Below are 25,543 nucleotides of genomic sequence, written 5' to 3'. Positions count from 1 at the left end.
ACTAACACTAATAACTTAAATGATTTGCCAATAGAGCAAAATTACTAAAGAAAAAAAAATCAAAGTATGTATCTCAGTAGCTATTCCTAATTAATATTTCTCTGAATTATTTTACCAAAGGGAAAAAAGAAATAATCAATGGATGCTGTGACAGAAGCTGTCTGTGCCAGCTCAGAAATACCAGCTTTTGCTCTTTTTAAAATAAGAACCTGCAGACAGAAAATATGCCTCATTTGTAGATAAGTAAATTCTTTTAATAAAATGGTATTTTTCCCCTGTCTACCATGGCCCCTGTTGTGCTTGATTATAGGACACTGCTGCAGCCCAATGCTGTGACAGAGCCCCAGAGTTTTCCTGGCTGGCAGAACCATTTTCCCTCTCAGATATCCTCCTGCTCGGCAGCAGACCAGTCTAAAGGGTCAAAATCTATCTGGTGTTTGCCAGGATCCAAACAAACAACGGGTTTACTGATGCTCTGAAGCCAGAATTCTCACTGTGCTGATGAGCCATGGTGCTCAGAAGCCAAAGCTGATGCAATAAGCCCCTCGCTTTTACTAGTTTTGAATAATAAGGAATCTCTGTAGGAAAAGCATTCATTTAATCAAGCTGAGGACATGGGAAACATGCAAAAGTTCAAAGTCAGCAAACTGTAACTAATATCCTGTAATATTATTTGTTGAATTTCTCTTAACGTCAATTGAGAAGTCAATTTAGTTTTATAATTGATTTTCTGCCCTTGCTCTTTCAAGTTAACCACGTAAAAAACTGAGCCAAATATATATGGAACTGAGTAAGCGGCAGGAGGGAACGACTTGCAAAGAAAAAGATGAAAGCTGGAATTTTCAAAGGAGCAAGAGGGAGCTGAGTATCCAGCTACCCAGAAATCTCAATGGGCTTGGGTGCACAGCTCCTGCAGGACCCCTCCAAAAACCCAGGAAAAAGAAAATCTTGTATTTATGGCATGGCAAAGCTTGGGGAATGGATCAGCAGACTCAGTGTCATTAGGGGATGTGAACAGTGGAAGTAAAGAAGAGGGATTGTTTCCAGTGGGGAGATGCTGAGGGCACTCAGATCCTGAGTGTGGATCTTAGAGAATACTGAGAGCAAAACTAAACACCATCAATGGCAAATCACAGGTTTAGAAGGCAGGACAGAAATGGCAGTCAGCAATTTAGAGAAAAGGCAGCAAAAGAAAGAAGTATTTCTTGAGTACCTAAAGTAAGAAATTACCATGGGATTAATTAAGATTTAAGGAAGACAGCAGGTTGATTACGAATATTTTCACAAATGAAAATGACAAAACTAATTTGACTGCTCAAGTAATATTCTAAAAAAAAACAGTGAAGGTGCTAGTGAGGTACATGGATCAAGACTGGATCTGCCCTAGGGATCCAAGTTTCTAATCACAAGCATGTATGAATCTACAGTTTCTGGGGTTTTAAATAAATAAAGCCCACTGTGAAGCAGCAATGCTTTACTGAATATCTTCATTTACAACTCCTCTCTTCCCACTGAGTGGATGCTACACTTCCAAAGATGTTATTTTACTTTCTACTGATCAATTAGTAACTAGTGCTTTCACTGATGACAGATTAAGCTTTTTAAATTATTTTTTACATTAAATCAGCCATTACCTCCTGTAAGGCTATTGCCACTGGTTTGTGCTCAGCATCAGCCAACATTTCCACAGCAGAAGCATAAGGAAAGGCAGGTGCCTACAACAGATGTGTTCAGGAGTGGGAGTTTGACTTGTGTTTCTGAGATCATCTCTTTATGCTCATAACACTTATTTTTATGCCTCTGGTTATAAATCCCTTAACTGGTTTCCATAGTTGGGAGAATTTGGAATGTAACCATGGGATAGAAATGGGAGTAATAGCAAACGTTGCCCATTCTGTGAAACTGAAACCCACCTCTGACACCACCCAGACTACAAATAAAGATTTATGGATCAAAGGAGGACAGTGATTATGGGGGCCCACTGCCCATAAATAACAGGAGAGGAAACAAGTCCTAAGAAATGGAGGCAGCTGTGGTGCACAGAGGCAGAAGGTCAGAGGCCTGGAGAATTCTGTGTATCTTCAAGATCAGGCACAAATCAGTTTGGCTGTTAAGTTTTCCAGACTATGTCACTTGTTCAGATTCCTTGTTGATGACTGTAAGCAATGGGGTGTGTAATTCTGGCATATACATCCTTTGGAACTGGTGATAGGAACAAAATTAATTTCTGGATGAAAATAATAATAACCTCAGGTGGCATACCAATAGCCTACAGCAGTAGGATGTCATACACAAACAGTATGTTTCTTTATGGGTATAACTGTAGTGTTCCAGCCTACTTTATAGTATTAAATCTCAACATTTCCATTATTCTTCTCCATAAAGTATGAAAAAGTTGAGCTAGAGCCAGAGATCTACAGGCCAGATTATATAAACCACTACAGAAACAAAATATTCTGAAGCAATGAGAGGTCCATAAAATGTTAAGGCAGGAATAAATCAAGGTTTTTCTCAAAGGACGTTTAGAAATTATAACAGCCATCATCTTGATTCTATGGGGGAATTCCTGGCACTATTGACTACTGCATTTTTTAATACTTCTTTTAGCCAAAGCTATTTCTTTACCATGACCACTAGTCATTATTTAAAGCTAACATAAAAAGTGAGGGACAAAAACATACACGAAGGATCCCCCCCAGCCTTTGCTTCCGACAATCACAGAACTGACAAAGCACTGGAAGTTTTTTCTGGAAGAGAAGGGTATTAAATAAAATAAAGCTGCAAGTTTAGGAAGCTAAGTTCCAGCGTAAGAGCTGTTAACATATCACACGTTAATATACACTATTAGACCCTCTTGGGGATGGAATTTAAGAGCTGTCCATTGATCCAGGCTTTCATATGCATCATAATTGTACAGCACAGAGGCTGTAACCCATTACAAGGCCCTTTAAGCTGTTTAATTTATCAAGCAGCTTGTATAATGCACCCTGCACTATAAATAGCTGGCTGCATTATTCTTAACTGGCTATTCATAAGGAAACATACAACCTCAAAATAAGGTAAATGCAAAGGCAGGAACCGTATTTGACTATTTTTAACAGAGCAATGAACCATTACATTGTTCATGCCAGGGTGGATGTTTTGTAACAATTTAACAAGCCATTTACAATAACAGGAGCAGTCTTTTGAAATGAAAATGCATTTGCATAATTTTTTTTTTTCAGATGCATCCACATTCTGAAACCTTGCTGCCTCCACACAGAACCATTACTTTTAAAAAAGGGATTGTTAACAAAGATTAATAAAAAAAAAACAACCAATCTAAAAAACACAGCAGTTACCCACTTTTTTTGACAAAGCCATACAAAATCACCCAAGTCACAGCTGTGTGTAAGGAGAGGTGCATGCTCTTCCAAAAAGCCTTGACCAGCATAATTCTTATGCTTGCTTTGAATAAATTATCTCTTGGGCTAGAAAGACAACTCTGTGCAAGCCTCACTCTTCAGTACAGCCTTCACACTGCAGGTCCTCTGCCAGACTTACGTGCCAAACCCAGAGAGAGATTGGGGAAGTTTCCTCTGGAGATATCCAAAAGCTTTCTGAGGACACAATTCTGAGAAACGTGCTCTGGGGAATCCTGCTCAAAAAGAAAGGACCAGATGAGCTCTAGTGGTCCCTTCCAACCTTTCCCATCCTGTGTCCAGGTACCAGTTGTGATGGAGACTTTCTTAATCCACGCAGTGACTCCCAGCATCTACAGGAGTCCACAATTTCTCTTCCAGTTGGGATTTCCAAACTGTAACAACTCCAACTTGCAGGAAGTCACTGCAGACCTGAGAGCTCGCTGCATCACTTGGAGACACTTTTAATCTGGTCAGTTGGGGATATCACGCTCCCCCCGCGGATTCCAGGGAATAATAACTCAATTGTCGCAAGTTCTGAGCGCGGCACATCGCCATTGATCCATGAGGAAAATGCTCTCTGAAATGGAGACAGCTGTTCTCACTCACTACACAGGCAACCTCCTATAATTAACTAATTTCAGACCTCTTGGAATTAGCTGCTAGAAATGCCAACAGCTGAGGCAAGCAAGGAGGCCACTCCAATCCACAACGGGGGCTGCGACAGCCATCCACCGACAGAGAGCTAACGAAATAGATTTGAGGTAATTATTTCAGGGACTTGTAGCACCACTCGCATATTAACTCTTTTTAAGAATGCTTTGATGAATTCAATTGAAGTCAATTAATTACATTTCCAAGTCAGATGAATACAAAGTCGAGACGCCGCAGGACGTGTGTGTTATTCCATCACTGAATATGTAACAGAGATGACAGGATTTCAGTTCCCAGATTGTTTAGCTGGGTCTTTGAGCAATCAAGTGATGATGTCTGACTGAACAGGCTACTGTCCCTGGAACAAATATGAAATCTCTGAAGCAAAATGCAAGTCAACCTAATTTCCTTGTGGGTTTTCGTTGGTTTGGTTTTTTTGTTTTTAACTAGCAAGCTTCAAACTGTTATTTTAAATGGCTTTAAAGCTTGATATTTAAGTCACTTGGATGTTACTTAGTGACAAAGAATGAAACATTATAAGCCAAAAAATAGTCTTTAACCATAGGGAAAACCATTTTGAATTTACTTCTGTCAACAGAAAAGTGAGAATAATAGGGAAGATTTAAATCAGTAACTATGCATTTCTTGAATCCAGTACAGAGACAAAATCTCAAAGCAACCTTGAGGCATTATATTTCTGACAGCTTCATTTCTGACCATTAGATGAAATATTAAAATTTACCTTTGTGTAGCAGCGTTAAATAGCACTATAATCAAGATGCAAAATATGTAATTCAGTTGAAAAACACACATAAAAGAATTGTTGGAGCATCTGAAATTATAAAGAACCACAGAAGTGTTTAAAAGGAAAAGGGAAATACAGCCAAAAAAAGGTAGAACAAATACAATGTTTTAGCAGAGAGAAGTATTGAAGAAAACACTTTCCATTGACAAAGCAGTCGCCACCTTTATGACTCATTGATTTCAACACGATTCAAGATCATTTACCATCCTGAAAGTGGAAAATTCACATGGGAAGAATATTGCTACAAGATAAAACCAAGTAATACCCTAGAAAGTATCCAGAGTACAATGACATATTGACAAAAGGTACAACGGATAATCTAAAAGGCCTTTTTATATTCAGCTGATAAGAGTTAGTTATTCTGCTATGAGGATGAATTTATTATCAACACTGTAAAACATGAACAGAACACCAAAGTGACTGGGAAAGAATTCTCACCTGACCAAAATCTCAGGTAAATATCTCAAATCAAAAAGCTCCTCAGGCAAAGATGAGGCTGAAATTGTGATTACTCATTACTTACAAACTGGAATTTGTCAAGTTTCATAAATGCCCTTTATCTCCAGCAAGCCAAACATGACCAGAACTACAGGAAGACTTCCTGGAATGGTCTTTGGCAGCTGCCTCATGAGAGTGCTATGACTAAGAGTGCCAAGTATTGAGGTATGAAATGCAAAAATGCTTGAAATAGAGCAGCCAGGAAGCACCATTTTGCTTTTTCATTGCAATGTGATCTGCTCTTTCAAATCTTTTGAAATTTTTTAGTCCACCGACTCGTAGCTGTCCTAAGTGACCACCTTTCCTAGCGGCTCAGGTGATGATGGAAGAGATGGAAGGTTCATTAATCACCCTGGTGCTGGCAGTGCCTCACTCCAGCCACCACGATTCCCTCAATCCCTGCCCCACACTCACCAAAGATACACCAGTGCCACAGCACAGTCATTCTGCACTAACAGCAAGCCCATTTGCCTTGGAAATGTGGAGCATGTGCAGCCTGGGAGGGACTGTGCTGTGTGGTTCTCTCTCAAAACCCAACACAAACAGCCAGAGTAGCTGTAAAAGGGAGACAGCACTGCCGTAAACTCATCAAAGAGAGGGTTTTATCTGCCCATAAAACTTCAAGCTGTTTATTGCCTCGTATCTGGACAGAACTATTGAAACACATGCTCCATCGGCACACAGTCATCTCAGTTTCACAACAAAGCATTGCAGAACAGCTTGTGAAAACATATTGTTGAGTTAATTGCATTGGCATGCAGATGCCCTCACATTTATGAGTTAACATCCACCGTGGCAAAGGATGGACAAGGAGACACAGGGACTGTGGCATGTGGCCCTGTGCCTGCCAAGAGATGTGCTGCCTGATGGAGTGCAGCCCACGAGCTCTGGGCTTCCCTTTCCTGCTTCTGGGGCTACGGAGGCTTCGCTGCTGCTGAAAAACAAAAGGAGCCTTCAGGCAAAAGGTCTGTGCATCTTAAGGATATGAGGGTGCTTAAAGCTTCAAGCAGTCCTTCATAAACAGCTGACTGCCACCAAGGCACCTGAGAAGCCCCCAACAGCCTCAAGGATCTCTGCATCAGTTCACTGCATGCGAAAATGAAGAAAATCCATGCCTGAAAAAGTCAATGGCAAAGAAACAGCCCAACCACAGTGGGACTCTGAAAGGTATCCAAGCATTTGTATGGGTTGCAAGAGTGTTATACTTCATCAAAGCCATGCTGCTCAGGAGGAGGTGAAGGCAGGAAATGAAACACAAGATTTTATTTGACATGTTCTTACCGGGTATATTGATACGCTACACAAAATATTATGGAAGGAAATTACCTGTGTCAGCACTAGTATAAATACCTGTCCAATAACCACTCAACTTTTGGTAATGGCCCTGTTAACATGGGGGCAATGAATATATGTTTGTCACTTAAATACATCAAGCAAGTCTATTAAAAAACCCCTCCGAGATTAAACCTGGCACCTATTTCAACACTGATCAGGGAGAAACAATAGATCTGAAATCACGTGGTTTGAGGCCAGAGGCTTTTCATAATACAGAACTTGCAACTTCTTTCCGTCTTGCACACTTAGGAAAACACAGAGCACTTCGCAGTGGCTTGAACCCCTGCATAATTCACAAAGTTTTGAGTATTTCATGACATGACAAATTGTTCAGGCACCTTGCTGTCATACCATCCTGCTGCTGCTGCCTCAAATCTTCCCCCAAGGGCTTGAGGAGGAGACACTGGACAGAAATAGCGTGTGTTGGGAGGGGAGAGCTGTCACTCCCTCAGGACTAAGACCTGTCCAGAGGAGTGTCACCCCCAGGGTTTACCAGCAAGTTGTTATGGCAGTCATGCACCACTGACAGAGGTCTCCCCTACAAACATTTCCTACGGCATTCAGCCTTTCTGCAGCTGGAATACTGTTCCTCACCCACTCTGCTTGTGTGGGCCCTCTCCCACAGCAGACCAAGGGGAAGGATGTGTTGAACCAACTGCCACAGTAATAACTACGTTTCACTAAGCAACTTTCTATAGCTGTGTCTCTGTAGAGACATAAATATCTCCAGATTCAACTGTGCTGGCAGGATCCATTAAGCCTGACATCCCTCAGAAAATAATTTACTTTCCTAGAAAATAACTAGGCCATGAAATAGTTGAAGGACAAGCGATGACTGCTGTCTGAGGAACGCTTCCAGGACACGGGTGGGAGAGCCTACCTGTGGACACGGGCTCCACTGTCCCCAGTCAGACACTGCACACTCACTGGGACAGTACAAGCTACACTTCTGCACTGTCTCTGGGACCTCAGCCTGACTGCACAGAGCATTGGGCACAGTCTCCACGCCGTGGTCCTCAGCAGTGCTCACACACCTACACAGAAAACACACATTTTAATTAGAGTATTGCAGACACGATGGGTATCAACAAGTTTTCTCAACCCCGTACAGGACATAGATATGATAATAGCTACAGGCAGCATGGCTGGTCAAAAAGTAGAATTAATATGTTAATGCAAATGGAAATCAGCTACGTGCACAACATGCTTTTGTTACTTCATACAGAGGGATTTTAACTTTGATCGGCTGACAAAGGAGCAAACAGAAAGTGACAACCAGCGAGAACAAATCTTAGTGCTCCTGCTAGTAACATCTGAACATTTGGAAATAACTCAGCATTTCCCCATGCCTGGGGAATGAATATTCAGTAATAATGAATGCCACGCTGGTGTGTGCAGTGCTATTACTTGGGGAAAATGTTAGCAAATCAAAATATGGAGGCTTTGCACCTCAGGGAGTTTTATGTATACATGGCATTTAGGTTGAAGAATACTAATTTAAATAGCATGGTGTGTTCCTGAAAGACCAAGGCTGCATCTCTGAAATGCTTCTCCTGTAAACCATGGCACATAAACATGTTTCTTTTCATCTGCAATACACTGGACTCAGCAACATACTCACTGTCAGATGGCAGACATTGCAGCTTTATGCAAGAACATACCAGCTCTTTTTGATCTGGAATACCTGAGCTTTCGTCTTCACGCACCTGACTTTCCTCGTTTGTATTCCTTCTCCACAGTGGAGGGAATTTTGTTCGCTGTTGACTTCACATGGAGACCATGGTCCTACTTCCCAGGAATACTGATTGCACTCACTGTAGCATGGGACTGCCTCGTGCACCTGACAGAAGAAAGAACCAAACTCTTCAGCTGAACTGTCCAGGTTAGCAGGTCTGCAGAATTGCCTCAGCCAAACCCACAAAAAGACACACTGAAAAACATCCTGGCTTATACTCCTCATGCTAAGGCTGTTGTAATGGCTTTAAGCTCATTTACTCATTATCGACTTGCCAAGGGATTTTTAAGTATATAATGAACAGCAGTATGCATGCAGCATCTTCGGAAGCAGGATAAATAACAGCTATTTCCTGCAGCCAGAAGAGGAACTCCATTACAATTTCATTTGCTCTGCCTGCTCTCAGTATAATCTATCACATGTCATTCACCAAGATCGTATGTGCCACATCCTTTTGTGTTTCAGAAGGAACAAACTTAAAATCAGCACTCATTTACCTTTGCTTCTAACGCATTCTTATAAGCCATTTACCATAAAAGAATGAAATTTCACGCGTCCTACAAATTTCATTTTTATACACAAAAATGGTAAATGCTATTTTGCCTGCAAGTGACTTATCTCTAACATATCTCCTAATCAAACACGACAGTGTGTTCACCTGAACTATGGTATCTACATAGGGAGAAAAATACAGCCAAAAGCTTGATAAAAGGTGCCAGATATTCAGGTTGTTAAAAGCAGCACACTGAGATATAACACTTCAGCAGATTTTTAGGTTTAAATAAATGAATGCATCAACAGTTCTATTACAGTGATGAATAAAAGTTATTTATTTTGAATTTGGTTTGTCTGCAGAAGCTGATTTGAAGATACAGTATTCCCTGTTGCTTTGCATGAAGCATAATGTGCTGCTCTGGAAAAATACAACACACCTAAAATTTCTTCTTCCACACACCAAAACCTCCTCAGCCTGCTGTGAAGCCATTTCATTCTCACCATTAGAGTAACTATAAATCAATAACCTTCCTCCCAACTACCCCACAAAAAGAGTCAGCCACATGTTTAATAATTTCCAGCTTCATTTTAAAATAGCAGATTATGACTAGACATGTTGTGGCTACAACTATAAAGAAAACCTCTTTTGTAACATTTTGGAGGTAGGAAGATAAGAAAATTGAGATACTGGTCAGAAAACTAAATTGTGTCCCATCAGAAAATCACCTTTATTTCAAATGGAAGGAAGACAACTTGCAAAGGAAAACTCCTCCAAAACAGAAAATGTCAGAAACTAAATTTAACTGTGGGTCTGCCTATAGATTGTGCATAGGTTTATCAGAGAAGAAGAATAACAGATGATGAAAAGTGGAAAATACATAAAGGTGAAAAGACAGGAAAGAGGGAAATCAAAGTCTGAACTGGTGAGGGCAAGGACAATACCAACTAGCAAGAGCATCACATTTCACACAGAGGAGAGAAAAGGGAAAGGAACAAAGGGGGGAAAGGCAGTCACTAGCACCATTTCCCCTGCATATTATTAAGCACAAATTACAAACCTGGCTGTGGCTTTGAGCAACCTAAACTAGCAGAAGGTGCCCATGATGGGGGAGTTGCAAACATGGATCTTTAAGGTCCATTTGAAGTGAAACCACTCTCTGGTTCTGTGTGGACTGCACACCAAGGCACTGGCATTTGGCCTGCCTCCAGCATGCACAGGTGTCTGTGCGCTGTACAGACTGCACACACAGCAAAGCTTCTCACACTGAGCAAGCAGCACCACAAGCACTGCTAATTAGCTGAGCAGCCAGGCTCGTTATCATTAATGGTGTACATGGGGGCACAGAAAAGCAGCACTCACCCAGCCTGGGCTCAGCAGCAGGCAGCAGGGAGCCCATGGGTGCTGGGACACAGCTGAAGCCTCCATCCTGCCCTGCCAGCCTCACCTCCACTGACCTGCACACACCGGGGACAGCAGCAATCCCTCTCCAGGCACTGCAAAGCCTTTGTGTTCCCCACAAACATCCATCCAGGAGATGGATGTAGAGTCATGGAGTATTTATTAGTTTCCCTGCTCCACAGGGCTAAGGAAAAACTACAGCCTGCCATGCACAGGAGACAATTAGTAGGGGAAAGAGGTGCTTGAAGCATGATCGGGTTTTTCCTCATCACAGAGGGAACGAGCAAAGAGCCAAACGTGGGCAAAACTGGCTGCCAGGGGCTGGCCCAAGGAGAAGGTGCCTCACAGGGCAGTGTAAAGGATGGTAAAACTTAGTAAGTTTTATTAAGAGCTGGGTGGCCTGTTCCTGCTGTTTAGACTTCTGGAGAGGAAGCTGATGTTTGGGACAGGCAGGAGGTGCTGCCTCCCTCCCTCTCTCCACAGGCATAGCAGGGCAGTCAGGCCAGCACAAACAGCAGCTTTGGGAATTTAAATTTCTTTCTGTTGCTCTATTAAATAACCCCTCCTCAGGCTTAGAGCATACCACTGTGAAACCTGCAGGTTCACAGCACTGCCAGGTTCAGCACTTGCCCTCCTGAAGCCAGGTTGGGAATCCCATCTCCTTGTCTCAGTGACCTCTGATTGTTCTGCTTTAACATCTGGTAAACATCAGACCTCTCCTAACGAGCAAAGCCCACGTGTGGATAGCAGCAAAGGCTTAACATCAGGATTTACCATAAAGGTGTTTTAGTGGTCAAAACCTCCTGTGGCATGTACTTGCTGTAGGAACTGTGTAAGAAAACCAGACAGAGTTGGGCATGGATGCCATGTGAACTAAAATCTGTCTGAGGAATCCTGTGAGCCAAAACAGAAATCCCAGGGCACTGACACAAATGCACATAATGTGAAGTGATACTTCAAATGTGCTCTTTAAAGAGCAGGGAGGATCACAATTACAAAATAGGGCACTTCTGCTCTGCTGTCTGATTGTGTCAAACCGGTTTGATCACATGTGAAGTGCCATCAGCTCTCTCAGACAGACAGACAGACAGACTGACAGACACCCCGCTTTGTGCTGGAGGAGGGAGGACACACAGCACTGGCTGTATGTCCCTGTGGTACCCCAGATCCCCAGTGATCTGCTGCTGACCTGTGCAGCACTTCCTCCTTGGTCAGGATCACCAGCTTACACTCACCACCAAAAACCTGAATTATAATTGTCACAAATAACCTGTTTTCCTAAGTTATTGTGCTGACACCACAGCACATCGTTCCTGTGAACAAGTTCTCCCCTCTGCCCTGCATCAGTGCTGAGCAATGCCATCTCTGGCAGCACCTCTGGGACACTGGGGAGATGTAAATAACCATCTGCGTCACTGGGAGGAACAGATTTCTTCAGAACAAGTTACAACAGGGACCCGTGGATGCCATTAAGCCTTTAAGTGGCAATCTCGAGAAGATGCAAGATTTCCACAGGTGGAACTCTGTGGGAATGAGTTCAGGAAGCTGTGAATACAATTTGTAACTCCATCTTTGCATTTAAAAACCACAGTGATGTGGCATGTGGTCCTTTCCTCCACAGGAGAATGTTTTCCTCCCATTTTCTCTCCTGACTTGCCATAATTTGTTTTCAATCACCTCCAAGTCATCTTTTTTATTTTTTTTTAATTTGGAAAATAACCTACAACAAACCTTAAAGCCTTCCATTCCTGTTTTGCTAGGAGCTGTGCTACTTAAAGAGATTAAAGAGACATGCTCTTGATTTTTCATTTTCAAAGGGTTTTGACTAAGCACTGCTGTTCTGTGGGTCCCACAAAACAGAGGACCCTAGGTTCACTTTTCCTGGGTCTATGGGAACACCCCTGTCCCAACCCTGGACAGAGGCTGGGGTGGGATGTGGTGTCCTCACTCCCTCACCAACCTGGGAACCCAAAGCATCCAATCCTGGAGGGTGTTCCCACGGATCCCTGGCTGTAACAGAGTGCATCCAACCTTCAAATTACACATGGTCTATGTCTCCTGGCCCCCATCAAGTCTGCCATCCACTACCTCTGCTGCAGATACAGAAGTCCCTTGTGAAGCTATGACACTTCTCTTCCCAAGCACAAAGACAACAGTTCCTTTGAAAATAATCTTCTTAATGCTCACCTTTCCCCCAGCTTATGCAAACCTGCTATGACAATGCATTTACAAGCCCCTTCCCACTGAGCCCCCCACCCATGTATGGAGCTTTAGTGCCACAATCCATGTCCCAAAGGACAAAACCTAAATTAATTCCATGCAATAGGCACAGGAACCCATTGTTCTGCGTGGAGGGAGAAAGATGCTGGAAGCTGCAGACACTGGACCTGCAAGGAGCTGTAGAGATCAGCACCCCGGGTGACCAGCCTGGATTCATCCCTTACTGCCTCAAGAAATAAACACAGGCTTCTGGCATTTTACCAAATTAACTGCTTTCTTCAATTGTTTTTCATATTTACATGCTGGGCATTGAGAACTGGGCTCAATGAACCAAGGGCTGAAATGATGCCTGTGAAGCCAAGGGGAGTTCTGCTGCTGCCTTTCACAGCATCACTGTATCACTCTTTATAATCAGAGTTAACCTGGAATACTGCTTTAACACCTGAATCCAAAAAACAAGTAGATTGGCGCAGTTTTCAATAAATTAAAGAGAAGAAGGATAAAAACTACTTTTTAAGAGACAGACTGCTAAAGCTTACCCTAATAAAAGAACCTAGTTGCCATTCACTCAAATGCAAATCCTATACCCTTGCTAAAGCATTATTGACCTAGACAGTTACTTCAACAAGATATACAAATATTAATCTATTTAATTTCTCTTTTAATAGATGATACTTGCATTTTAATGAAAAATCTAAATATCTAACCACCAAAGAGCTTTAGTGTGATTTATAATGTTCTCTAATGTACTTATTTAAATGTAGGCTTGCAATGGACTTATGGAAATAAATGCACTTGCTCAGCAGATGTGATTCATTAAAAGAAATTCACACCTATACTTTAGGTAGCCTGTCTGATGAGCATCTGCAGAATAAACTAGAATGAGGTTCAACACTTCTGAAAATCATAGTGACTTCATATTTCAGTGAACATCAAGATTTATTGTCCCTCAAGGTAAATATTGACTCTGGTTTTCCCTCAGTCAATATTTTAGCTTTCATGACAGTAAATCTTGGTGTTCACTCCAACTAAGTCAATATCTGCTTATTATATTAGAACAACCAAACTGATCACTGTAGCAGTTGCCTGAGACCCTGAGGACTACCTCTGTGCTATTCATTTCTAATACAAATAGGCTAAATTCATTGCTAACATAAGTTCATTTCACATGGCTGCCTTTACATCAAGGTTACATTAGACCTAATACATTGAAAGAGTCAGAACTGAAGAAACAGCAACCCATTTTCAAACTATGGACACCACCATGAGTAACAGTAGAGAAGACACCACAAAGAGAGGTGCCTTGCTCTGGTTTGCAAAGACACTTGCTGGTAAGGGTTAAAACTACTCCTACTGACACTGGTTTTAATACTTTTTGCATAACCACTTGTATTTTCTCTGGATGCAAGAGGAGACAGCAGTGGGATGTTCTCCTCCTCTTAGAGGTTATGGCCACCAGCTGGTGACATGTGGGCCACAGCCAGCACTTCAACCAGCCTGACACAAATGGATCCACAGTATGGTGGGAAATACAATCTGAAAAAATGTCCATTCATTGTAATAATCTACAAATTTGACTTCTATGTTGTCTCCATCTCATTCATCCAAATATTTTCTTTGGCTGAAAAATGTCCATATATTAACTGAGTAACTTTCATAATGTTCCAATACCACTTTCACATTCTGTTTAATCCTAACCAGATAATTTTTAACAATGAAATTCTTTTATTTAATTCTTTAAAACTGAATTAAAAATGGAGTACTTGCTTTGTTAATTACTTAACTGCGTGCTTGATTTGGCAGATCTAAGCACGCACTTAAAAGTTTTACTGAATTAACTGTGTATCTGAAGGACAAGTACTTGCACATTAACGAACACTACATCACAGAAATTATCTCATTAAAATTTCAACATTAAATAGTTCTCTTTAAAATAAAATTGATTTTATTTCATGCTAGTTTATATATCGATCACGATTGCCAGAAATATGCTAACTGTTGAACAGTTAATTTTCAAGCAAATTAGATTTTGCAAAGCATCAGCTTCACTGATGAATACTTGTCTTTAGGTATTTGGATGCTGCAGCAAATAGCCACCAAAACATTAAAAAAAACTGTTCAAAATGACTTAGAGCACAAAAGTTTGAACAGATCTGTGGTAAGACTTCTAAATTATCGAATTCCTGAATTTTGTATGCCTTTAGCAGATTCCTGCACAAATACTTGTGAAACAAATCAGCAGTTTTAGTTTTCATTTACACCCAAATCAAAGGAGTTTGTGTATCTTACCTCCCCTTTGTGGTATGAAGAAAAGAAAATCAATTAGAGCTTTGCTAAGGTTCTGAAAAGCCTTCACTGGCGTTGAACCAAAAAAACCCTGAAATTGTCTAAAACTTTGCATCTGGCCAAAGGATGGGATCCATTTTAGGAAGTTCAGAGCCAGGGCAGTAATTACAGCAGCACAAACACAGAGCTGCACCAGTTCCCAGGATCTGCCCCGTGAGCAGCATGGGAGCCCCTGCACAAACAGACCCCTCACCCTTATTCTGCTACTTCAAAAACTGCTGAAAAATGATTTTCTCTGAAAAGAGTGAAAACCCTTATCAAGCCTCTGAAGTTTCTCATGCTCTTCATTATCTATTTATAGCCCAATCCTCAAAACTGCTCAACTTTAATCCTAATTTACACATGAGACAAGTGAGGATGAAGAGTTGAGTGATTTACTAGAGGGTGGCAAGGAAGCCCTCAGGGAGTGGGGGACTCAATCTGGAAATGCCCAGTTTCTTGCGCTAACTGGATGATATCTCAGCTTAAAATCAGATCCTGAAAAGTTCAGATAAGGACATTTCAGGATGAAGCCATCAAAAAAAAAGCAGCACTGTAACACTCTGGCTGCAAAATGAGGAAAAGAGGAGAAATTAGGAAAGCAGCCGGGTATTCTTGCTATAAAGACATCTGGACGCTCCATTTTCCCTCACCTCAGCCCTTAGATGTTTTTACTTCATCTTTTTTTTTGCTGGACTTTATAAAATGCTCCTAGTAAATCTCCTACTTTCTTCTAATGGATAATTAAATATTCAAAGTCAGACACTGATTTATTTCAAATTCTTAAGTGCAATGAGTGGAAAATGCCTTGTTTAGGAAGTTAATTGAGGCAAGCTCTGTCGAACCCCAGTCATTACATCTCACTCTGATAGAACTACCATGCTCAGGAAGGTTTATTAATTCATATTTACAAGTGGTAAGTGGTTTTATTTTCTGTGAGATTGGTGCAGGCACTAGAAACACCAAGTTGTAACATGGTAAAGCATGAGTGCTCTTTCTCAGAGATTAAAATACCAAGTTGGCATCACCCAACATGAGTAAATAAGGAAAAAATCTGCAGCTCCTGGCCCCAAACCTGCCTGGTTTTACTCATGGTCAGTACAACCCCTGAGAAGCAGGGCATAGCACAAAATATAATTTTGAACATACTAGGTATTTATTTCTACCTGAAATACTCAGGCAAGACAATTTAGTCTCAGAGCTATGCAAAAAAATTGAGGTGTTAAAGTGGGAATGAGGGCTTATAGGAACACAGTCACAAATGGCCAGTTCCTGTGCCTCTGCTTTTTATTTTACATTTTAATTGTTTCGTTCCTATCAAGAAAATATTGAATCCAGATAAGATACTAACAAAAGCCATCTCACTATGTTGTCAAATAGAGGGGTTTAAAACAAGGCAGAAACTCATTAGTGAGAGTTTCAGTGCATTTTTGCAGATTTTAGAAGTTGTAGGTGCTGCTGCCTCCCTGTCACAAAGCCAGGCAAGCACGGAAAATTTAAGTAGATACAAATAAATCAATATTCCTTGTTTCTGAAACAGCACATTTTGCTGTAGCTGAAGTTTCAGGGGTAACAAACAAATGTGGCACCTCTCTGGATGAATCTGTTATGTTATAATAATGTTGGATCCAGTTTTAAAGAGAGGAAGAGAAAAAAAAGCTGATTGATGAAGAAAACACCAAAGCCCTTTTTTACTAGATGAGAACGACAAGATGAAGACAGATTGCAACACCAACCTGAGCCTTTGTAGATGTCCATGTTAGCAGGGCATGACAAGCAGAAAGGAAAGAAAATTATATATTCATTAGTTTAGCTGCTGCACGGTAATATCGCCAAAAAAAAAAAAAAAGGAAAAAAAAGCAGAAAATCTGCTTAAAATAAAATTGCCACAATGTAATGTTGCATTCAATCCTTTGATTTCCCCATCTTTTAAAAAATACCTCAAGTAGAAATCAAGCATTTCTTTGTGAGTGAATGAAAAGCACTACTATGCTGAAGAATAAAGCAGAGTTCATTCAGCCCCATCCAGCAACCCTCTGGAGCTCACCACAGTGTCTCACAATCAAAGTTTAGGATAATAAGAAAAAAAATTTAAAATCCATGAAAATCTGTGAAAATCTATGAACCTGAAATCCGGTGAGACACCCCACAATTATGGATTATCAGTCATAACAGACCAGAAGGGCTTTCATATATTTAAGTATTAATTGGGTGCAATTAATTGGGTGAAATTAATAACTACAGCTGCAGCTGCCATGTCCTTCTCCTCTTAATCTGGCTGAAACACCCAAGGAAGCCCCCACAGAGGTGTGGCAGGAGCCACCCCAGCCTGGGGACACGGGGCTCTGGAGCCTGTCACCGCCACCACCGCGGTTCCCTGCCCTGCCAGCCGGTGCTCCCAGACCAAATCACTGCTCCAGCAGGTCAGAAACCTGCCCCAGCGGGATATGAGCAAGTAATTACTCCATCCAGAAGCCAAGTCATCTGTCACATGAAATGAAATAAACGCCGTCACTAAACACAAACAGTCCCACAGAAGCACTTTCTTTGTAGGCATCTGGACAATAGGCAATTTAAAGAAAAGACCATCAGAGCTTCCTGCTAAGTTAAAAATGATGCCTTGGAGACAAAGCTCAGCCCTAGCCTTTCTTTTAGGAGATTTTAAATCATTTCAAGGTCTAAGAGCTTCAAATTGATATTCTATCAGTTTATTTTCACGTCTTAAGCAAGAATGAATTAACGCGACAAGAGCGGTCACGTCTGTCCTTACTGTAGTATGATCTTGAACTGATAATTTTTCCACACGAGATTTAAAACCAGTTAACTGACAAGAACAATTTGATTGATAGCACTATAGACAAGAGATAGAAGAGACTGGGAAGTGTCAGTTGAAAGTTATGTTTTTTGAAACACTCTTCTATGAGGCTACACCAAAGGCTGGAAGCAGAGAGAACTACAAACTGCTCCTGAGGCTTCCCGCAGTCACAGCAAGAAACAGTCCAGTTCGTGTTCCTGCAAAAGCAGGAATAGAAATGCAAACCAGCCCATAAGCTGATTGTTTCGTTAGGATGAGACTGTGGCTCTCCCCACAGCCCGCTCAGCAGCACGTCTCATTCCTCCTCAGCAGCATCCAGGCAGAAACGGATGCTCACAGGGAGAGCGGGACGGGCGCTGATGGATGAGTGATAGATCCCATAGCTTCAGAGCTCAGAGAGATCAGCCACAGCCTGATTAGTAACTGGAGCTGGAAAAATTCTCCTGGAAGAGCAAAATAGTGCAGAAGGCAGGGGATGTTGCACGGCCTGCTCGTGGGAGCTGTCTTACTGCCAGGACAGGCAGATGTTAGTACCGCGTTTAGACGCGGCAGTAACTCGAGTGATTTTCTCCCTGTAATTACAGGTGAGGCAAAGGCAGATCCCCCAGCAGTGCTGCACAGAGCCCGGCCTCAGGGCCAGGCACACAAATCCACAGATGTGAAGGCAGCTAAAGCCACACCACTGCACACTTAAATATCCTGCAATTGTTACAATCTGACAGGTTTTATGGCTATTTCTTGCAGGTGGATCAAGACAGAAAGGATTTAGGTACAGAAGAGCTGAGTTTTCTTCCCCAAATGCATATGTTTAAGGAAAATTATGTGCTTCAGAGAGAAACCATCCTTCTACCTGAAAGAACATTCATATTTAATAAACTAAAGGCTCCCTTGAGCCAGAAGTTAAATTTTATCCAACTTACTTCAAACATCAGAGTGCACATACACTGTCCCCAAGCCAAAAGAGAAGTGGCTTGTGAGCCACTACCTTGTGGGGTAGCTGACCTCCCTGTAGTTCTGGGTATCTTCTCTGTTTCCATTCCTTTCTTTCAGGGCAGGGAATATGTATTTTCAAATTCCTACATTTCTATCACCGACCTGTAGTTTGAGGTTAAATGCTTCACATGGACTTGCACAAATCCACATGAATCAATGCAAAGACTTTTACTGAATTCCACTGGGATGTGCTGTAGCAAGCAAGAAACATCTGAACATTTATAGGTGCTTCACTAAAATTTAGGGGAAAAAAAGTATTGATCATGGTGAATTTTTGCTGCAGTATGTATTTATTTAAAATGGACATCAATACTGCCTATATATTGCTGATTAATGAGAAGCAATATGAAAAGCAAATAGATGGGTTTTTGAATAAATCTGACAAGGAACACATTCCTAGGGGTGTGCAGGGGGGGTTGGACTAGATAATATTTAAGGTCCCTTACAGCCCAAACCATTCTATGATTCAATGAGGGAACAACAGAATAATTTCATGCACATGTCCCCATGCTCTGCAAACACCAGCATCTAGAACAGAGGTATATTTTCTTGGTTTTAGGGAGTTTATGGATATCTGACTACAGGAACCCTACCAGAACACTGAACTCCTGATTTGCTCACACACCAGAGGGTACTGTACCTTATAATAAGCACCACCAGTCCTGCTCTGTACCACCATTCAGGATTGGTATGTCAGGGCAGGAGTGATTCAGCAGTTCTCACACCTCTGCCATTCCCTGGAGCAGCACCTTCACACATCCACAATTCGAGAAATAATGGAGCAAAAAAAGGCTGTTTCCCAAAACAATAAGGAGGAAATAGCAAATGCATATGGAGACTACACAACCCAGCTGTGCTGTGCAGTGTGTCGTATACACGAACCACTCTACCTGAAACCTTTCAGAGGATTAAATAATGCAACACAACAAATGGCATGTGATATAAATTAGAGGACACAGTAATTTAAAGATCATGCAAATGGTCTAAGAAAAAGTATGCACTCAGCCCATTAAAGCTGAGAAAGTAAGGAAAATTATCAAGGCAGAGACCAAAAACTGATGTTGAATAGCAGATCTGACAAGAACTGAAGAGTCAAAGAAATAAGGGGAAATACCATTACCTATCACAGGAGCCATAAAGAAAAAGCCCAACACTAAAAAAAAGTCAATTTACAACAGAGGAAAATGGAAGATCACCAATAGGGCAAAGACAAAGAAAGGTGACACAGACTTTTTATGAAAGATACTGACTCAGAAAGCTTGGCCAACAAGGGCAAATTGAAGAGACACTTGAAATAACTTCTGTGTCAATGGGGTTATTCAGGAATGACAGGGACAAGATGCCCAGCACCTTCAGAAGATGCAATGCAAGAGAGCTGGAAGAAGAAATGAGGAAAACAGTGAATTGCACAGCAGTCAAACTTTTATTCTTCGGAAAATATTTTTCTACAGACATCATCTATAAGCAGCAGAAAATAACAAGAAGATGAGTATCAGGCAGCATAGGTTTGTCAAGAACAAACTGCGTGAAATCATTCTAATGTTCTTCAGTAACAGGATAAGAGATGCTGTGGATAGGGATGAAATGGCAGGTATTATGTCGACCTTAGTAAGCCTTTCACAAACCTTCAGGCTAAGGAAATATGGTTTGGATTAATCTTACACTCTGCAGTACAATGCTGGAAAATCACATTCAGAATAGTAAAGTGTAAAACTGGCAAGAAACTACACACATGGCTCTGCAGAGCTTTATGAGCTTTTATTTTATCCAGTCATATTCCTTGTTTTCATTAATGTAGGACTGATGGACTGAAAATGATTCTTAGTGGCTGTGGATGCTGCCAAGGTGAGAGGGACTGCAAGGCAACTGGAGGACAGGAAAAGAATTCAAGATGTACTTTAGGAATTGATGACATGAAATGAAAAAATAGGTTGAAAGACAAGTACAGAACTACAGTGACCAGAGACTGACAAGACAACAGCAAGAACACAGGATGAGAAACAAACAGCCTTCAGTGGTACCACTGTTCTGGATCCAGAAATTGCAGAGAACCATAGAGAGAATGTGATTCAGTAGTCTAGTAAAATGATGAGACAAATGCAGAGTTTGTAAAACACTGAGGTACCACTTCAGCTGTGGCACAGATTCAGCTCAGGAAGCACATCCAGGCTTAGGTACCCAACTTCATGAGAAATCTGAAGGATTTGAACCAACTGGGGAACAACTGAGGACAGTAACACAATAAAGACCAGAATCAATTTGCCAAGGTGAGTGGTGGCATTTTCTCTGTTGCTTTACAGGCAAACATTTAAAACACCAATATAATTAGTTACCATCTATATGATGGCAGGTCTGTCAACAAAGCATGATATCACTGTCAGATAAAATAGCAATGCTTAGCCATAAAAAGAAATAACTCTGCTGTATCACACCAGCTGCAGAGTAGCAAAAAGACACCTGAGAGAGCTTTAAAGTGATCTTCCATCAGCTTGAAACCATCTATCTACAGCATCACTGAGCTCTATGCTGGCTTATTCACTGCTGCCTTGAATAAATCACAGATTGCCAGACTCTGTTGTGGAAACCAGGGGCTGTTTTATACCTCATAGAGAAACAGGGGGGAGGAATTGCCATTTTATTAAATATTAACAACACTGTTGTTGTAACACTGCCTACAGTCCTAGCTCCTCTTTGTAAAAGTAGCATTGATAATGACAGAGCGGTTAAAGGAAACCCAGGAAAAAGGAGATTTAATTATTTTTGAGAATATATAGAGAGAAGTTCTCTTAGAGGACCTCTTTTTAAGCTAGCAGGCAAAGATGTATATTCCCAAGGCTCAGAGCTGTAGTTAGACAAATTCAAGACAAAATTATAAACAAAGAGGGAACTTTTCAAGTATGAAGCAAATTAACTATTGGATAACTTTATCCAGTTATTCCTCTTCCATCCAAAGAGTGTTCCTTCCCACAAACCTCGCCAGCTAGGCAGGGATTTGACTGCAGACAAGGAGCTTATCCTGAACAAGAGGACAAAGCAAACCCTCATCATCATCCTCATCATCATCATATACCTCTGGTCTTAGGATCTCTGAATGAGGAACTCCACGAAAGACATCAAAATCATGTATTAATCATCCAGTGAGCGCCACATTTATTAAGCCACACTACATACTTTAAATATAAATTGCACATTGAAGTTGAAGGAATTCTTGTGTGGATTTCACGTACATTTTTGAGAGGCTCTCAGAAAACCACAGTTCTGCATTATAGATCAGAGGCACACTGGAGTTCAGCCAGTTCATGTATCATCCCATAAATGTTGATCCCCCAAAGATGACAATATTTTATTTACTGCATCAGCTCTAGCTACTAAATTTTAAGCAAGATAGGAGCTAGGATTCAGCAGGAGAATACAGTTCTTAGCTAGGTCATGATGGCACCAGTGCCATCAGAATGAAGCAGGAAAACAAACAAAAAAAGCAATTATTTAAATAAAGCAAACACTCCCTTGCCTGCATCTATTCATCAATGAATTCTGCCATTTCTCAACTGTAACTCTGGGGTAGGTAAAATAGATGGAATACCTGGAAATGCAAACTGGAATATCCTGTCTCTGGAGTGAGGTTTCCATGTCTTTGGTTTGCTCCTGAGACAGCTGCTCCTGCTGGCTTTTATTAGTAAGACTCCTTAGTTAGCAGTGCATCTCTGACCTTCCTGCAGGTCAGTGCGTAGTACCTGGCACATGGACAAATGTATGCATGTATGCATGGATATCACTAGGAATAAACAGGAGCTGATTGACAGGAAAGTCAGAAAAAAAGAAAACAGAGAGAAAACAAGTGGCAAAGAAGGGGAAATATTCACTGTGCAGAAGTGCATTTCAGGGGAAACAAGAAAAAGAGGAGAAATATGGTAACAAGGAATACTGGCACTGACACCGTGAAGGATAAAGACAAAGAAAAGACAAAAGAAAACACTAAAGGAAGAGGCTCACTGTGTTGTACAAAGGCTTGACAAAGTATAACACAAAGCAAAATACGTCTGAGGCAGGACAGAGGCACACAGAGAAGCAATGATGAAGTTATCTGCGACAGGGAATACATGGAACCCTGCCGGGCTAGACTTGGGTCATCTCTTTGTGCTTTGGCAAGTCCTGTATCAGCTTCTGATCATGTGAGACACATGCAATAGATAGAAAAGTTGGAAAAACAGCAACACTTAAAAGGCTAATGCCTGTATATGTACTGACAGTTTGATAGTGACCTCAGTGCCATCGTTTGCTCTATTGGCAGCACTTACGCGGTTATTTTCAGCTTATTTCACAAGGACAGCTTTGGAAATCTTTGCATTCAGCAAGCAATGCAGGTGTAAGAATCAAGCTCCATTCAGTTTGTACCAAAGTCTCTCTTCCAGTGCAGTGCACACCAGTGTGTGTCCAGACACACAAATTTCAGAGAATCATGGAATCAGAGAATATGACATTGGATGGGACCTCAGGGATCATCTGGTCCAACTTTTCCTGACAAAAGCAGAGTCAAGACAAAGTAGCCCAGCACCCTGTCCAGCATTATAAAAATGTCCAACATTGAGGAAACCATCACCTCCCTGGGGGGATTATTCCAATGGATTGTTCTCACTGTGAAAAAATGTTCTTGTGTCCAGCTGGAAGGAGTAACCCTTTTTTTTCTACCTGTTTCCTTTTCCATACAAGTCTTTCCAGAAAGGAAGCCTCCACCTTCTTTGTAGCCACCTTTTAAGTACTGGGACATGGAATAAGCCACCTTTCACTGCCTTTTCATTTCCACAGCAAGGACCATAACTGCTCACTCAAAGAGACACTTTAAAGCACTTGAGCATGGCAGTAAATTCCTCACAGTGTTTATTATAGGGACATCAGACAGTTTGTAAATGACATTTTTAATTGCCAAATGTTGGCAAGTCTAGGCTATGAAGGACCAGCATAGAGCACATTGCTTCAGACAGCTATAGAAAAATATAGCCTGCTAGAGATCACTGAAAAACCCACTGTATTTGGAATAAATAATAATTACACGTTGGATTTTTGGTTGTTTTGGGGGTTTTTTTTCAGATTATGTAATAGAACAATTGAGCTGCCTTCTGTTACCTTCTATTATATCAACAAAAACTATCAGAGAAGGAAAAGCACAAAAGAAATTCCTTCTTTTGCACCATGGAAATGAAAAGTAATCAACTGTTATTTGTGCCTGTGCATGTTTAGACATGGAAATATTTTTCTTAATAAAAACAAAAGACACTGCAATTTTGAAGAAAACAGAAACCTGAGGCAGCATTTTTCCCTTCTTAATACAGTGGAAGATGCTTCTCAAGGACAGTTCCTGACTTTCTAACTCAGGCAACTACTGGACACCAACAAAAACAAACCATATTTTTCACTGTGATGGTCAGAAAAACAAGGATATTCAACATAAACAACCCCAACCACAGAATTTATGCCTTTCTGTTCCTGCCTGGCTTCCTCCAGTGCTGGACAGAGGTCTCTGGATGTGCTCGTGTTAAACACAAGGAATGTGAGCAGGTAGCTGTGGTGCACTGCCAGCCAGAGGGCTCTTTGTAAATATCTCTGACATGGGATTCTCCACACGAAAAGAAAAAGGATTTATTTTCCTCACTCATCCAGACAAAACGATTATGGCTGCATCTGAGCACTGAAGAGTGAAACCAAAGCAGCTTAAGGAAAAACCTAATGGCATTTTGGGCAGGAGCTGCATGGTTCACACAAGCAGAAGACATCAGAGATCTCCCTACCGCTGGCACTTGGGATTCCCAGCTAAAATCAGGAACACATAAATCCCATCTCTCCAGTGGGGAATGCCATCGAAGCCACACAGCACTGTTGCAGCCCCCTTCAGCAGCAGCCCAGAGGTTTTGGCATGTGCAGAATAGAAAGAGGGACCACAGCATTCACCTGAGAGAAAAGTACCTCAACACTCCTCCATGCCTACTGGAAAACTCACTTTGATGCTTTCCAAAGATTATAGTCTTGATGCTTTTTGCATTCCTGGAATCAACAAGACACATCACCAACAGGGAGGGCTGGGGCAGAGAAAAAGCTGATAACAGACACTGTTATAATGGCTATGCTTTTAAGGCCTCCTGGGGATGAGGTGAGATGCCACAGTGGGTAAAATACACCTTTCTTTGGGGAACAATTATGGGAGGCTTAAAGAAAAATAGGTGAAGTACTGAAGGAAGCCCCTGATGGTGTATACAAGGGCAGCTCTAAAACAGAGAACAAACCAGCATACAGTGAAGCTAGATTAGTAAAGGATTATGTGTAGATTTCTTCAGAGCACATCTACTTATAAGCAAATGTTTTCAACAATGCTAATGATAAGAACACATATGCTTTTGTTGGGAATTACCCACCTCAGACTGGATGCTTCTAGAAGTCTATCTTGTTTTTATCCCAAAGCAATGTGATACTAAGCATTCAGACTTTTTTCTGCTATATTGTCTCTTTTAGATTGTTTTCTTTGTTTTCATTGCACCACAAGCACGCCAGAAGTGCAGACACAGCAACAGCAGACAGGGGATGTAGGCACATCTCCGGTGAGGTCAGGCTGGCTCGGCAGCAGAGGGGCGAGCGCTGCTCTGATACGGCAGAAATAACAGCACCATGAACGTGGTTATTCATCTTCCCCACAGCTCACTCCATCAGCAGAATTACACACAGCAGGAATCCACACCCAGGCCTCTCAGAAATTCTTACAGGAAGAATTTGTTTGGTCCTGTGTCAATGGTCCTTTCCCTGTGAAAAGGGCACTGTGGCACTGGCTGATTAGCTAGCAAGACTTTTTCTTACAGTCAGCCTCTATCTCCACTCTTAA

The 25,543-nt window shown here is 41.4% G+C and overlaps 1 protein-coding gene across 1 annotated transcript in view; it reads right to left on the bottom strand.

The window, feature by feature from the left end:
- Window positions 1–25,543, bottom strand: part of THSD7B (thrombospondin type 1 domain containing 7B) — a 297,251-nt gene that overhangs the window by 24,622 nt on the left and 247,086 nt on the right. Inside the window, exons 17-18 of the mRNA XM_015635401.2 lie at window positions 8,400–8,533; window positions 7,574–7,727 (exon numbers count right to left, since the gene is read on the bottom strand). Of these exons, the coding sequence (XP_015490887.1) occupies window positions 7,574–7,727; window positions 8,400–8,533 (288 nt within the window). The remainder of the gene's footprint in view (window positions 1–7,573; window positions 7,728–8,399; window positions 8,534–25,543) is intronic.

Source organism: Parus major, chromosome 7 (assembly GCF_001522545.3).
Source record: "Parus major isolate Abel chromosome 7, Parus_major1.1, whole genome shotgun sequence".
In the NCBI taxonomy this organism is placed as follows: domain Eukaryota; kingdom Metazoa; phylum Chordata; class Aves; order Passeriformes; family Paridae; genus Parus; species Parus major.
The sequence above is the reverse complement of the archived record's forward strand: the minus strand, read 5'-3'. Positions and strand labels throughout refer to the sequence as shown.